The 14,184-nt window shown below is 43.4% G+C and overlaps 2 protein-coding genes across 5 annotated transcripts in view; one reads left to right on the top strand and one right to left on the bottom strand.

The window, feature by feature from the left end:
- RPGRIP1L (RPGRIP1 like) overlaps positions 1–3,094 on the top strand; it is a 42,007-nt gene extending 38,913 nt beyond the window's left edge. For all 4 annotated transcript variants that reach the window (XM_019288117.3, XM_019288115.3, XM_019288116.3 and 1 more), the window contains one exon: positions 1,762–3,094. In XM_019288117.3, coding sequence (XP_019143662.3) covers positions 1,762–1,865 — 104 coding nt within the window. In that variant the 3' untranslated portion in view covers positions 1,866–3,094. The remainder of the gene's footprint in view (positions 1–1,761) is intronic.
- Positions 3,095–3,745: 651 nt separating this feature from the next.
- On the bottom strand, positions 3,746–14,096 carry RBM11 (RNA binding motif protein 11). Its single transcript, XM_019288032.3, is given in 7 exon segments — positions 3,746–4,042; positions 4,044–4,121; positions 4,482–4,494; positions 5,793–5,894; positions 6,590–6,668; positions 7,608–7,770; positions 8,720–14,096. Coding segments are annotated over 7 exon segments (759 nt in total). The 5' UTR covers positions 8,822–14,096; the 3' UTR covers positions 3,746–3,820.
- Between the last annotated feature and the right edge of the window lie 88 nt (positions 14,097–14,184).

The raw sequence follows: 14,184 nt of genomic DNA, 5'->3' as shown, positions 1-14,184 counted from the left end.
CTAATTCCTGTACCTTGAGCAATGGGGAGCTGAGTAATGAGGGAAAAAAATAGGCTTTCTTATCCATTCCCATTATCACACACAATTTGCATCCATGCTGTTGATAAAACACTCAAAGTTACAGGAATGCGATAAGGAAAATTCTAAAAAGAATCAAATTTCCATACTCTGGAAAAATAATATACAGATTTGATGCATTTCGTGCTGTGGCTGAGCAGCTTAAGCTTTTCTCCACCAATCATTTTTCTCCAAGTACAAAAGCTCCTCCAAAAATGTATTCTGTAATCTCTCACTGGAAGGTGGGTTTTTGTTCTGGAATTTATGACCATACCTCCCACTGTCATAATTCCCATTTGATAAGATTGATTAGTTATGTAAACATAATTTTTGAAAGTCACTTTTCAAAAAACTCTTAAAATTCCTAATCACCATCTGAGAGAATTATTAGGACCAGAAGGACTGGGTTTTATTACAAGTTACTGGAAGCTAATCATTACCATGTAATGACAACTACTTCAGTATTGTGAGGAGCATTTCTTCCCCTAATCATCAGACATTTAAACTAATTTTTAATTTATGTTAATTATATCTATGAAAATTATAATAATAGCTAGAAATAATTCTATTCTTTTTCCATTCTGCACTTCTCCCCTTTCCTGCATATGCTGTACAGTTTTTTGGGGTTTTTTATTGCATCCATAACATATAAACTTGGATATTTTCTGAAAACTAAGATGTTTCAGAGAATTTAAATTAATTTTATGTTAATATGTCAGATCATGGTAAAAGAATATATCTGTATATTTTCTTGGATTAAGTCATTGTAAAAGGATCAGTTCTTAAGATCTGGACACAGATGTCAATTAAATGTAGGAGCATAATAAACAGAATTCCTAAGTAATGTACACGTTCTCTGAGTTGGATATTGGTTTAAGGAAAAATAATAAACCTAGATACAGGGAAGTTCATAGGACACTACCGCATGAAGATAAAGTCATTCTTAAGTTAGATAACATAAACTTCCTTTATTCTTTTTGAGGATTGCAACCATTTATCTTTTTCATATTTTGTTCCTTTCATTGCTGATTATGTCAACATGGTTTATGTGAAATTTGAAGCACTTAAGTGAATGGCTAAGCAAGAAGATGAATGAAAAATATTATAGTAAAAACATCTAACAGTCTGTCTCAGAGATAATAGGACAGTATAAAAAGTGAGACAATAGAATGTGTTATCTTCAGATATAATTAATTACAATTATCCTGTTCTTTTTTTAAGTAAAAATGATACAGTCCCCTGAAGTCTGCTCTTGAAATTGACAGTTCACTGAGTGATTTGTTGAGGCTCATTTGGACCCATCCATCATACACAGTGCAGAAAATGCATTAATTGGTGTATTTTTACTTAAAACTACTCCTATATATGTAAATATGTCTTTAATAGAATTTGGAACATCTTTATTTACATCTTGTGAAAAATAATTATTTTATATAGGTAATTAATATATCAACACTTTCCTTTTTAGATTAATTCAACACTAATATTTACTGATGTACATTCTGGTATTAAGAGTGGTTAATTTCCAGTAGCCTGAGGACCTGAACTGGAAGATTGGTTATTTATTTATTTATTTATTTCTCCCCTTTTTCTTAGCATATGCTAGGTGCCCTTTAATCTGCCAAACACTAAGGAAAATCATCAAAACAAAAGTGAAATCTTAAGTTAAATAGCTAATGCTGTTTTCTGATGTTGCCTTTCTAGTTTTCGATTCACAAGATGCTGGTTCAGTAATTGGAAAGCTCACAGTGACAGTGGAGGCCCTCCATGCACTGCGTTCAGTCCATGAGGAATGCAAAAATGTCTAGGAGGCAGGAAAAGGACATTTGCCTACAGAAGTTCTTGCTCCCAGTGTAAAGATATATTTGATGGTTCATCAAAAATGAGATATTTGTCATTCTTACAGTATATTTAATGTAAAACGTATATGAAAAAGATGCTTGATGTGCAGGTGTAAAGTTCTGTACACTTTTCGGTCTGTTTTCTTATTTTTAAGGTCCTTGCTGAAATCATACTTCAAGCTCTCAACACCTGATAGTATCACAGTCTAACTTAGTTATAACAAAGTTTGGTTTCAAATGAAAGCTGCTTGTAAATTATCAGATACCAGTTCAGGGTATTTTGTCTAAAGAAATAAGTGATGGTGAACCTTCAAACAGAAATGCTTGTTGATTCTTAGTAAGAGTAGTTCTGTCACAATACTCTGTCAGAATACGATCATTCATGTTAGAAGTGACTTCAGGTAGTTTTTAGTCCAGTCACTGCAGGATTAGGTATTATGTTAGGCCATGTTGCTCAGGGCTGTATCCAGCCTGGTCTGAAAACCTCCACGGATGGGGGCTGCTTAACTTCTCTGCACAACTTGTTCCAATGCCTGACTGTTCTCATAGTGAAAAAAAGGAGATGCATTTCTACACATTACTTCAATCCAAATTGAAGCCAAAACTAGATCTAAGCACGTGGAGAAGCTTTTGCACTTAATGCACCATCTAATAATTTGGGTTTTTTTAATTCTAGGGATGGCATGTTTGTAGTTTGTTTCAGCCATTTAACATTTTGCACAGAAATAAAAATAATGAAGCATTTTATTGTTGATTTTCGTGCTTTGCAATATGCCGTCAAATTTTCATCCAGTTTTGTGAAGCAGTTGACAAAAAATAGTTGTTATTGTTAACAATGCGGTTTGCTCAGGTAATGTTTCTGTAGATTTCAGTGGTAAACAATTTGTTATGGTTTATTCCTGGGTTCGGGGTTTTTTTATATTAAGCTTAGATTATTTTAAGAGTAAGGATAGCTGCAACAGTGCAAGACAGGTCTTGCACACAGTCTAGCAATTATTTGTTTCACATTTTTCTGGATTTGGAAAATAATCTATTTTCTATTTAGACAAACTCATTCTTGTTAAATGCAGAAATATATCCGTATGTATTAAAGTCACAAGAACTGAACCATCCTTGAAAAAATGTTGGAAAAATGTGGTCCTTCTACTACTACCAGAAAAAACAAATCAATAAACTCTTTTGCTTGTTATAAATCAGTGGTTATTCTGATCACCTACTCATAAGTACAAACAGCTACACAAGCTGATAGCCTTTGACTTCAGTGGTAATGAACAGCCAAACTTCACCTTAACATGAGGAAGAACTTCTGTACAGTGAGGGTGGCAGAGCACTGGGACAGCTTCCCAGGGAGGTTGTGGAGCCTCCCTCTCTGGAGACACTCAAGACGAAGACCTACCTGGACACATTCCTGTGTCGCCTCCAGGTGACCCTGCCTTGGTGGGGTGATTGGACTAGATGATCTCCAGAGGTCCTGTCCAACCACCAACCAACTATTCTGTGAATATATTTCTAATCAATGCCTTTTATTGAGGATAAGTAAAGGTGTGAGGTTGATGTAGCTGGGTCTGTGGAATGTGCAGCTACTTAAAGGGCCAGTGCAAGTACAGTGGAGCCAGCCAGACTCCTTTCAGTTGTGGCAGAGAGTGTAGAAGGGACACAAAAGCCAGACCTTGCAGACTCAGTGGGCTCTGGTTGGGTTTTGGGGAGAACTTGTTCCCCAGTGGGTTGTGTGCTGGGAGGGGACGGGAAGGGGGACAGCGTGGTGGGTGCAGGTCCAGCTGGCTCGATGACCCTTCCGACTCGTATTTTATGTTTCTGTGCATAGCACATTTCAAAAATGCGATGAATCTTGAACATTCCTTCTTTAATAAGATTCAAACAGGAAAGATGAAAGCAAATATAATAATAAAAAATATCCAGTATTAATGTGTCTTTTTCTTGGCTTTGTGTTTTCTGCAGTTTTGGTCATGCTGTCTTTGTCTCCTTTTATTATCTTCAGTACTAGTGTCATTGTCACAACTTTGCCATTTTCTCTTTCTTTCTTTCATCCCACTCGCTGCACTTCACAGTCACTTGGATGTGGCCAATTCAGGAGAACTCTGTGCAGTCTTAAATTGTGCAGTTTGATTCTGATAGGGAGGAAAATGTTAAATCTGAAGGCATTGGTGGAGTCATCTGCTAATACGGAAATTGTTAACCTATTGGACTCTGTACTGTGTACTGCTATGCTAAAACATGGTACATTTAGAGAACTAGAAACTTAAGTTGTTAACACGGTGAAGGGGAAATTTTAAAGAATTTTGCATGCATTATGACTTACACAATTAAAAGACTGACAAACTATAAAATAACACAGAATGTTTGAGAATAAAGCTAGTACAGTTCAGAAAAGCAGACAAATTTTTCATGGCAAAGTTAGAACAGAGACATAATCTGATTTAAGATTAAATTGCCAGTTAGTCCCCACATAAGGTAAACAAACACGGTATTCCTTTCATTTCCTCATCTCTATTTTGATAAATATTTGTAACTGCAGTGCCTATTAGTAATGTACAGGCATGCACATCTGCAAGTTCCTCAAACCTGGTTTAACCAACTTTAAAGTCAATGTGGAACAAAGCATTCCAACAAGGAGCTTGAAAGATTCCCAAGTGAGCAACCTGCCAAGGTGAGATAGATCTGTGAAGGCACACTGGTAATGAGATCACTTTCTGCTGAAGCTTCAACAAACTATCATGTGAGACACACTGCAATACCATCTTCTCTGGCAAGCAGAAAAGGGGATGAAGTTGGTTGTGTGTGCTGGTCTGAGTCAGGCTGCACTGTGTATGTCTATTGCTTTGTTACTGAGGAGTAGGTTTATCAGCAAGCACAGATGGGAAGGTGGTGCACTTGAGCTTTCCAAAGGGAGTAGAGGAGACGGGAAAGTTGGTACAAGCACCAGCTCTTCTCAGGGCACAGCCTGGGAAGATGGGAGGGCAGGCCCCCCACCCCATCCATGCCACAGGGTCGATTCTCTCCATTTTCCTGCTCAGATTGCAGCCAATAAGGGTAATTGATCAAGACTGCCCCCCTTCTGTAGTTCTAAGGGCTAAGGGCTAAGGGCTAAGTCCAGAGTCAGACTGGGTGAGCAGGACTGTCCACAGTTGGTACCTCACGTTAAAGGCTGGGTTTCTTCAGTCCTACCAGTCCACAGACTCAGCAAATTCAGAAGCTTCATTATGTGTTTTGGGGAGTAGGTTTGATGCACAAGTTTCCACCTGAAGAGACCAGTTTCCTTGCTTTGTGGAATATCTCAGACAGAGGAGATAAGGGCGAAAATGGTCCAGTGCACCAGAGTCTTGTAGAGGGGGAGTGAAGTGTGAGTTCTTGTCATCTACTGCTGTGAAAGTAAATCATGAAGGAGAGACCTACACGGGCACGTGAAGGTTCAGGCCAGAAACCCTCAGACTGTCGTGTCCCAAACTTGGGCAGTGGTGACTGATTGAATTTTAGGGGTTTTTTTTTTGCACATTTCAAACTTCTGCTGGGCATTTCTGAATTGAGAAGAAGAATTGAGAGGTTTCCCCAATGGAATTAGCTGTATGTAAAGAAGCTGTTGCTTGCGTGGTTGTAGTCCAATGAGGTCAACTTGTCCCACCATTTGGAACACAGTGCAGGAGAGAGCTTTGTAGACTTTAGCATTTTTAGCTTCCTTATGCTATATATAGCACAGGACATTCTTGCAGGAAGAAAATAGTTTGGTTTGGTAGATCTTGTTATCAGAGGACCCTGAAGTGTCCTAATATTGTGCTTATAGCACATTTAGAGACATGAAGTAAGCACTGGTTTTTGCAGAAATGCAAAATGCATTCCGCTTCCTAAAACTGCTCCCAAATTTTTAACTTTTAACACAAACTCACCACCTCTTGAAAGCCAGGGTGATCATGAAGTAAACTGTTGTTCACTGGCAAAGGAGTAAAAGGAAATGGAGAATTTCCAGAAGGCTCTTGATGCCTAAAGGAAAAACAAGCAAATGTACAAAGGCTGGATGTCCACCACATACTGCTTATCAGAGTGCTGAGATTTAACTCTTGGGCTGTAATGGGAATATCCAAGAGGACAAGTGAGATATTAACAACAACACTTACATGAAAAAAAAAAGAACAAAGGAAATATACCCAAACTTAATTAATGACCAATCCTCATATGTGCACACACAAAAGGATACTAGATCTCACCATGGGAGTTCAGCTTAAATACTGAATCTGGGGTGTTCAGACTTCCATTATAACAGGTTTATAACTCTGCATTCAGATGTACATGACAGCTGTTTGTGCTTATACACACAAAAAATACAGGTGTAAACTCGCTGAGGGTTAAAAAAAGGCTCTCTGTTGTCAGATTTTTTTTCCCCCAATGACTGAAAACATTGTTAGTGCAAAACCCATGGTTCAGGATGCTCTCATGGTCCTGAATACTGCAGAAACAAATAAAGAATGGAAAATTGAAGCTGACTAAACATCTGGCAAGCTAAACAACCAAACATTAAAAGCAACTGCAGCCTGTTGCAAGCCCTCAGTAAGGATGCAATGACAAGATGCTGTTTTAATGAAAAACCTCAAAATTGCTCTACCAGATCAACTCACTTTCTTAATAAGATTTTTTTTAAATTATAATCATAAGGTTCATTCACAGGTGATCTTTGTTACCTGTCTGCAGGAGAATCTAAGTCAATATGGTTTTCAAAACCATGCGTACAGCTGTCTAGTTCTGGTGAGTGAGAAGTCCCTGTAAATAAGACAAGAGTACAAGAGTGTAATGACTATTCAGTTATGACAATTCAATTAACAAGTTAAAAACCACAGAAAGTGTTTAGTGTCATCTGTAGTGTGCTAGTAGATCTCAGGCAGTATACAAAGGGTGTCATTTTATGCCAGATGATAATCAAGAGCATCATCTTACAGCTTGAAAATGTTCATTTCTCATTTATTCACTTACAGAAGCACAAATCAGGGCTGTTGAAGTAATCAAGAACAGCATCTTTGTCATCCCATTACAGACACAGGAGATGCTCCTGATTTTAGGAACCTCAGATATTCTGCTTAAACCCAGCAACTGCTCTGTTTGAAGGAAGAAGTGGCACAGTCCTAAGGAAGAAGTGGCACAGCAGGAACACGAGTCCTTAATGTCTGGGTAGCAAATGCTGCCTGTTCGTTGGCTTGCTCGGAGGTTTAGTTCCATATACATAAAATGAAGAATATGAGTTTGAATTCAATATATTCTTTGAACTACAATCCTTTCCCTTTAAAACAACAGCTCTGATAAAGCTGTGACTTTAGTCTAAAAATGATCCAAGAGCTCAATGGTGGCTGGCCTTACTGAATCAACTTTTCCTGTCAGACTACAAGGTAAAGTTATACCCCAATTCCTAAATGTAATCTGGCATGAAAACCTGGATTGCTGTTTTCCATACAGCGGTGTCTGACACAACTTTCAAGTTATGCTGTTCTGAACCAATCTATTGTATTCTCTTAGCAAACAAAAAACCACAAGGACTAAATCCTTCCCTCTGCAAAAGCCACAGGAAGTCTTTGTTTCTTAACAAAACCAACAAATTTTTCCAACTACAAATTGTTATCTTTGTAAAAGACTGTAGGATTCAAAACCGTTCTTTAAAAAGTTTAAAAATTTACACTTAAACTTTACCATTGGGACTATGAAACATACCCTTCCAATACTGCACAGTAATTGGTCTTCCATACAAATGGATTCCATCCAGTAGAGCTTTTGCATAAGGCACTGATACTTTGTGTTTAAAGCAGACATATCCAAAAGACTTAGGTTTTCCTTCTTTGTCCTCACAAATCATCACTTTGGTTAATGGTCCAGCCTGAAAGAAACTTCTATTATTTAGCAGAGACTGACGTTTCATTGTGTTTTGAGTATTTCATGATGATTTCTCTTTTGCTAAAGGTAAGTTTCTTACTTTGAAAATGTCTCTCCACGTTCCCAAAGCTCAAATTCTGAGCCTTCTACAAACAAAAATCAGCTCCACAAATCTTAAAAGGGAACCAAGCATCAGTTGATGTTTAGTCTTTCATGATCAGAATTTTTATTATTTTTAGAATACCATGCCATATTAATTAGCTTCCCAAAGGGGAAGACTAATTTACTGACTCCATAGCAAAAGTTACCTTCCAGTTCATCAATAAGATAATATCTTAGAAGTAGCAGTAGATACATGCTCATCATTTGATGGGGAGGGGTGGAGTGGGGGAAGAGCTAGAGGTCAGAGGTGCATGTTTAGGACTATGCCATAGCAGAATATTGAACTGGATACTTTCCAAGACAGGGCAAGACTACAATGAGAAGCATAGGCTGCTGCACCAAAAGGGAAACCTGAGTGAAAACAAGCTAAAACGAGGAGAAAAGACAAGTTACTGGGATGACCTAAAGACCCAGATCAAAGCTGGCAAGTTGGATGACTGCTGCAGATTATGCAGAAGAATAATGCAAAACTGTGTTCTAAGAGCATCTTTATCACTTTTGCATTTTGTACTTTATTACTCATGTCCTCTAGGAAGATAAACTTTCTTAAGCTTACATTTACAGTTATAGAGCAGACTACTATTCAGCCTAGAAAACAGGTAGGAATTAAGCTCAGGCTTGAAACAGGTCCAACTACTTTGTGTTTCTACACTGTGACTGAAGGGTCGGGGTTTGAAGGGACTTCTGGAGAGCACGTTGCCCAACTCTCCTAACTAAACATCCCATTGGTGGAATATTTCTTCTCGAGCATTAGAACAGCATTTCTATATACAAAGGTACCAGTTCGCTACCTGCAGGAAGAGCTCGTAGAGGATCTCCTCTCTAACCCGGCTCTCCAAGTTCCCCACGAGTAGGGTCTGCTCCGCCGCCTCGGACCTCCCCGGCGACGACATAGAGCCTGCGGGAGCACTGCCGGGAGCGCGAGAAGAGCGTCCCAGCTGCTGGGAAGCTGCGCTCCGGGGCACGTTGTGAGGGGTCGGGCCCGGCTAGTGGCAACACTGGAACGCGGGCGGGTGGGTGCCGCGTCTGTTTGCGTGTGACACCACCCACAGCATCTCTTTGTAACACCGTACTTAATCGTTCGGTGTGTAGTAATGATGGTAAATACAAACATGAGGGGTTTTTTTTGCCACTGAATCTTAAGTCCTGGCAGGACTGACTGGTGCAAAACAAACCGACCAACCCTGAAAAACAATCCACCTCCCCAAACTTGTATTCACAAGTGTGTTCACACGATCCACTCCTGCCATTAACATTGCAATGAGTCCTCACTGTAGAAGAGGCTGCAAACAGAGCAAGTGCTCAGCTCAGGAGCAAAGAGGGAGGGTTTTATCAGATGGAACTGCATGCCAAACATACAGAAAACCTCTTTCTGCACTATGTTACTGTGTTGGCTTGAACAGCAGAAGTGATTTTATACTATGGAGCATCGAAACCATGGACTGACGTAATCTCTGCAATAAACTGCTGGAATTGTCCAGTCACAGCTGGGCAAATGAACAGAGACTTTTGCCTCTGATGAGCTTCCAGTGGCAGCAGGTCACAGGCAGAAAGCTGGGGAAAAAGCCAAAGCTTTTTTTTTACCCAAAGCCCCGGCTGCAGGAGCAGCCCCTGGGTAGGGGAGCACTGAGCTCACGGCACAACGAGAATTCCTGATCCAAGCTTTTTCCCGTAGAAACACCAGATCAATCACTATCACTACTGTGATTATTTTCACACAGACCACTGTTATTGCAATAATATCCATAAACAAGTATCAAATTTCCCTCAAAAGAAAATGAGATACCAGTAAAACCTTCATGCAACAGTCTTCGTTATCTTCAGATGGCTTTGGAAGGGTAATACTTCTATATTCTACATCTCAGTGCACAACAGACTTTTTCAAACGAAGGCTCAGACCAACAAACCCTGATTTCTGCCAGCAGACAAGTTCCTTAGAGCATTCCTTCATCAAGGAATACGGACAGTGAATATATTTCAATTCATGTCTCAGGTCCATTCCTTAGCAGTCACTAAGGAAATTAACTTCAAAATAATCTGCAACCATTGTAAAATCACTTCGGCACAAACCTATCTGTCTCTACGTTTATGACCATCGAGACAGAGAGAGCAGGAGAATGACAGGACTGAAGCAGAGCAATGGGGACAGATTGGAAAAAAAAATTTAAAAAAGACAGCAACAGGCAGCAGGCCAGAGCAACAAGAGAAAACAAGAGGAAGAACAGACCAATATAGAAACGAGGCGAGGGACAAAGTGGGATACCGTGAAAGAAAGAAGGACAGGGAGTGGGACACTGGGATAGAGACAATGAGAGCAACAGAGAATGACAGAGATATGAAGAACAAGAAAAAACAGGGCCAGAGGGGTGAAGTAATAAATATCAGGGTCAGGAAACAGCAAAAGGATCAGAGAGAGTAATAAATGAACAGGAAAATGGAAAGGGAAAGTGAGATCCAGAACTGAAAACACAGCAACAGTTAGCAAAACAAATGGATAGAGAGAGAAACAAAAGGAAGGAGGGAAACAGGTAGGAAGGCAGGGACACACTGCAGTACACAGAGGTACAGAGAGGAAAAAAATGCCAAAGAACAGGCCAGATAAATTGTGAGAGGAAAAGAGGCAGATTCAACTCAGAACAAATCGATGGAAAAGGAAAAAACAGCTGTAAGCTGCAGAAGAGAGACAGAGTATGAAAAAAGGAAAGGGGACTGGTGTGAGACAGAAGCACAGAGAGAAAAAGGAAAGGGAATGTGGTAGGAAGAGGAAGCAAGACAAAATAGAGACAAGAGGAGAGATATAGGGAAGCAAAAGAAAATAATCACAGCAGCATGCAAAAAAAAAAAGGGGGGCCAGGAGAGAAACAAAGAGACCCTGAGACACACAAGAGGGGAGACAAGGGCCCAAGGGACCTTGGACTCACCTCAGCTCTGACTCTTGGCACTGCCGGGAAAATTTGCCTGTTCAGATGCTTCTTTCCCCTTCTCACCCAGAGAAGCAGGCTCTCACTTGCCTGCAGAGGGAGGTGGGTACCAGCCGGATGGCCTTCAATTTTTATTTCCTTCCCTTTTTATGGCCTCTCCAGGCTCCACCACAGCAGCTCCTGTCCGAGCCAGTAATTGCTCATCCTGTCCCTCTTCAGCCCACGCCCTGGAGGGAGCAAGGCCAGTACTAATGTTGGAAATTATATAAAGTTAAATTTTTTTTTTTGTAACTTCTGTCAATTTAGTTCGCCTTTGCCCCGGGGGAAGGGAATTGAAGTTTCTTTTCAGGGGACTGGTTCACCAGGCAAGGTCTGATGAGCAACAGACTGGGAGTAGCACAAACGATAACAACCACTAACGATCATTAACGAACATCAATTCCAGACATCACCCCTGGCATGATCGAAGACACCTGGTCTGGGAAAAGAGAGGTAAGAATGAGGACCTAATTAGCATCTAAGGCAAAGAAATTCATGTCCAATAGGAAACCAAATACTAAGAACTGTGCAACTTGGGACCAATGAACATTGGACCAATGAACATTGAACCAATGAATTGCTATGGGTTTTGACTGTATAAAATATGTGAAAAATCTAGTAAAGGACTATGTGTCATAGAATGATTTTCTCTGCACAATGCAGTCAATGCGTGGATGAAATTATTTCTGTTGCTCATCCTGGCCAGAACCACATCCTGGCCAAAATAAAGTAATGCCTTGATTCTCTAACACTAAAAATGTTGGAGAGGTTGGATTTTTTTATTGTTTTTCCCGCAATTTCGGTGACACTAATGACCCACACAAGCCCGAAGTGAGTACAGTCACTGACATCCCCCAGGGATGCTTCGGAGAAGAATGGACACTTTCATGCTCAGCCCGGCCTCTGGCAGAGGGAAAGAAGCAGCAGCGACTGTTATTACTGTAGATCCCTTGCACGAATCCCACCTTCTGCAGGGGCTTCTGGGGACACTTCGACGGGCAACCTGCCGCCGTCACGACAGGGCTGAGGGTGGCCAGTGGGCACAGGGCAGGTTTCAGGGGGGATGCTGGAGCTGGGGCAGCGGCACAGGGCGAGCAGGGCCGGTGGAGACTCAGGAGAGTTCTGGTGACACAGAGAGGCGCCCAGCCCGGGGATGTGGCCGCTTACTCCCAGGCCGGGAGCCGGGGTGGGTGGGCTGCAGCTTCTACCCCGCCATCCCGGGCGGCCCCGAGGCGGCAATTCCGCACCCGCTCTCATCCATCCCCACCAGCTGCCGCGACCTCATCCCTCACCCACCGCCGAGCCACGCGCCCGGTGCTCAGCCACGCCGCTCCCGAGCACCGCGCGGGCACCAGGCCCGGCAGCGGCTCCCAGGGGCACTCAAAAGCTGGGCGGCGGTACCGGCGCCGAAATTCCGCGCTTTGCACTCCGAGTGCCACCGCCATCGTGCCCGTGGGACAGCAGCGGCGTGTCCTTACCGGGAGGCGGCTCAGACCACGGCCCCGCATAGCCGGCCCCGTGCGCACACGCGGGTTTAGCCGTCCACTTGCAGCTCGGCATTTTGGCCAGCGGGTTGCAGCAGGGAGATCCCGCTCCACCTTTTTCGGTCAACGCGCATTGGCGGCTTTCTTGGCTGCAGGAGCAGCTACGGACCAGACGGCGGCACCCGCCAGCGCGGCTCGGCGGGGTCCCGGCCCGGGAAGTCCCGCGGGGCCGCCTGGAGGGGGGCAGGGAGCGGGGGGTCACAGCCGACGAGCAGGGAAAGGACACAGACGGAGGACGGGAAATGCACGGGAAACACAAGGATATGACATACACCAGTTCCAGCCGGGATAATGCTCAGCAGACATTTCATTTGGGATAACCCACACGAAGCAACTCAATCTGGCTAACTGACCCACACTGGATAGTCCACAGCAATGCCCACCCCCAAACTGCAAATATTTCACCCCAAATTTTCCCAACTGATTTTGTTGTCATTTTGGAGGTTTTTTGCTAGTATAAAAATTGGGTTTTACTTTCCCAAATATTCAATTTGGCAATTTTCTGAAGCTTTTTCACAACATAAAACCTAAGTGATTTTTGCTTTTGGCTCTGTGTGTGAAAATGCGGGGTTTTTAGCTTTCTGGCTGCTCACATCTGTGCATCACAGGACAGCCCAAGTGCCAGTGCCCGCTGCCAGCACCATGAAAATCCTTGGGGATGCTGCTGCTCTGAGCCTGCACACCAGCCACAGGGAGCAGCACAGGGACACTTGAGGGATGGGAGCATGGGCAGTGCCACAGGCATTCAGCTTTCCCTGAAGAGTGTAACGTCAGAATACAGCTGGCTGCAGACACTTTCATGAGACTCGTCTACATTTCACCATGGACACCTGATGAAGCCAATAAAAGATGCCAGTTTTCCAATCGTGCACATCTGTGCCCCATCCATCTTGGAAGACAGGTGCTCACAAGGCTGATGCAGGCAAGCAGAGTGGGACAGCCTCCAGGGCTCCTCTTCCCCAGGCCAAGCAGAGCAGAGGCTGCGAGTAGAGCTTTTGCCCTCAGCCTCTTTTATGCCTCCATCACTCCAGCTCCTCCATTGGCATTGCTCCATAGTGCCCACACCCACCAGGACCTGGTGGCCCCAGCCTGCACACCATGCCCAGGCACAGCCTCCCCTTCCCTACAGTGCTGCCTGCACCCTTGCTGGCACAGCCTAGTTGTGGGACTGCCCTTGCTGACTGGGCATATTGCCCACACCTGCCCACCTCGCCCTCTACAGCCACTCCCACAGCCACAACTGGTCCCCAGCTCTCTGGCTCCTGCAGGGCATCAGCCCATCGCCAGGCTGGTGGTGCTCAGTATCCCCAGTAGCCCATTCCCCTCTCACCTAGTCCTGGCTGTCAGCGTGATCACTTGCACCCTCTACCTCCACAGAAGACACTGAAGAGCAGCCCCTGAGAGATCTCCTCACTGCGTGGCCATCAGCCAGGCTTGGACACTGAATACCAGCACCCTTGAAGCCAGCACAGCTGGGGCAATCCCTCAAGCTGATCTGGCACCACTGGCTACAGGAGAGCCCAGCTAGCTCTCCCCAGATCCCTGCCCCTCCTGCACATTCAGGAGCATTCGTGCCAACACCTTCCCAGGGACAGAGCAGTCTGAAGGCTTTCCCACCCTTCCTCCTTGCCTTTCTGGAATACAGCTGTGGCAGTTGCTCAGATTGATGGAATGTCCCCAGAGAAGCAGGACCTTCTGAAGAGCAGGGCCTGGCACTAGCAGCATGGCTCCCCCCCTAGCCCTCAGGATGCT

The sequence above is a fragment of the Corvus cornix genome, chromosome 4A (assembly GCF_000738735.6).
Source record: "Corvus cornix cornix isolate S_Up_H32 chromosome 4A, ASM73873v5, whole genome shotgun sequence".
NCBI classification, from domain to species: domain Eukaryota; kingdom Metazoa; phylum Chordata; class Aves; order Passeriformes; family Corvidae; genus Corvus; species Corvus cornix.
The sequence above is the reverse complement of the archived record's forward strand: the minus strand, read 5'-3'. Positions and strand labels throughout refer to the sequence as shown.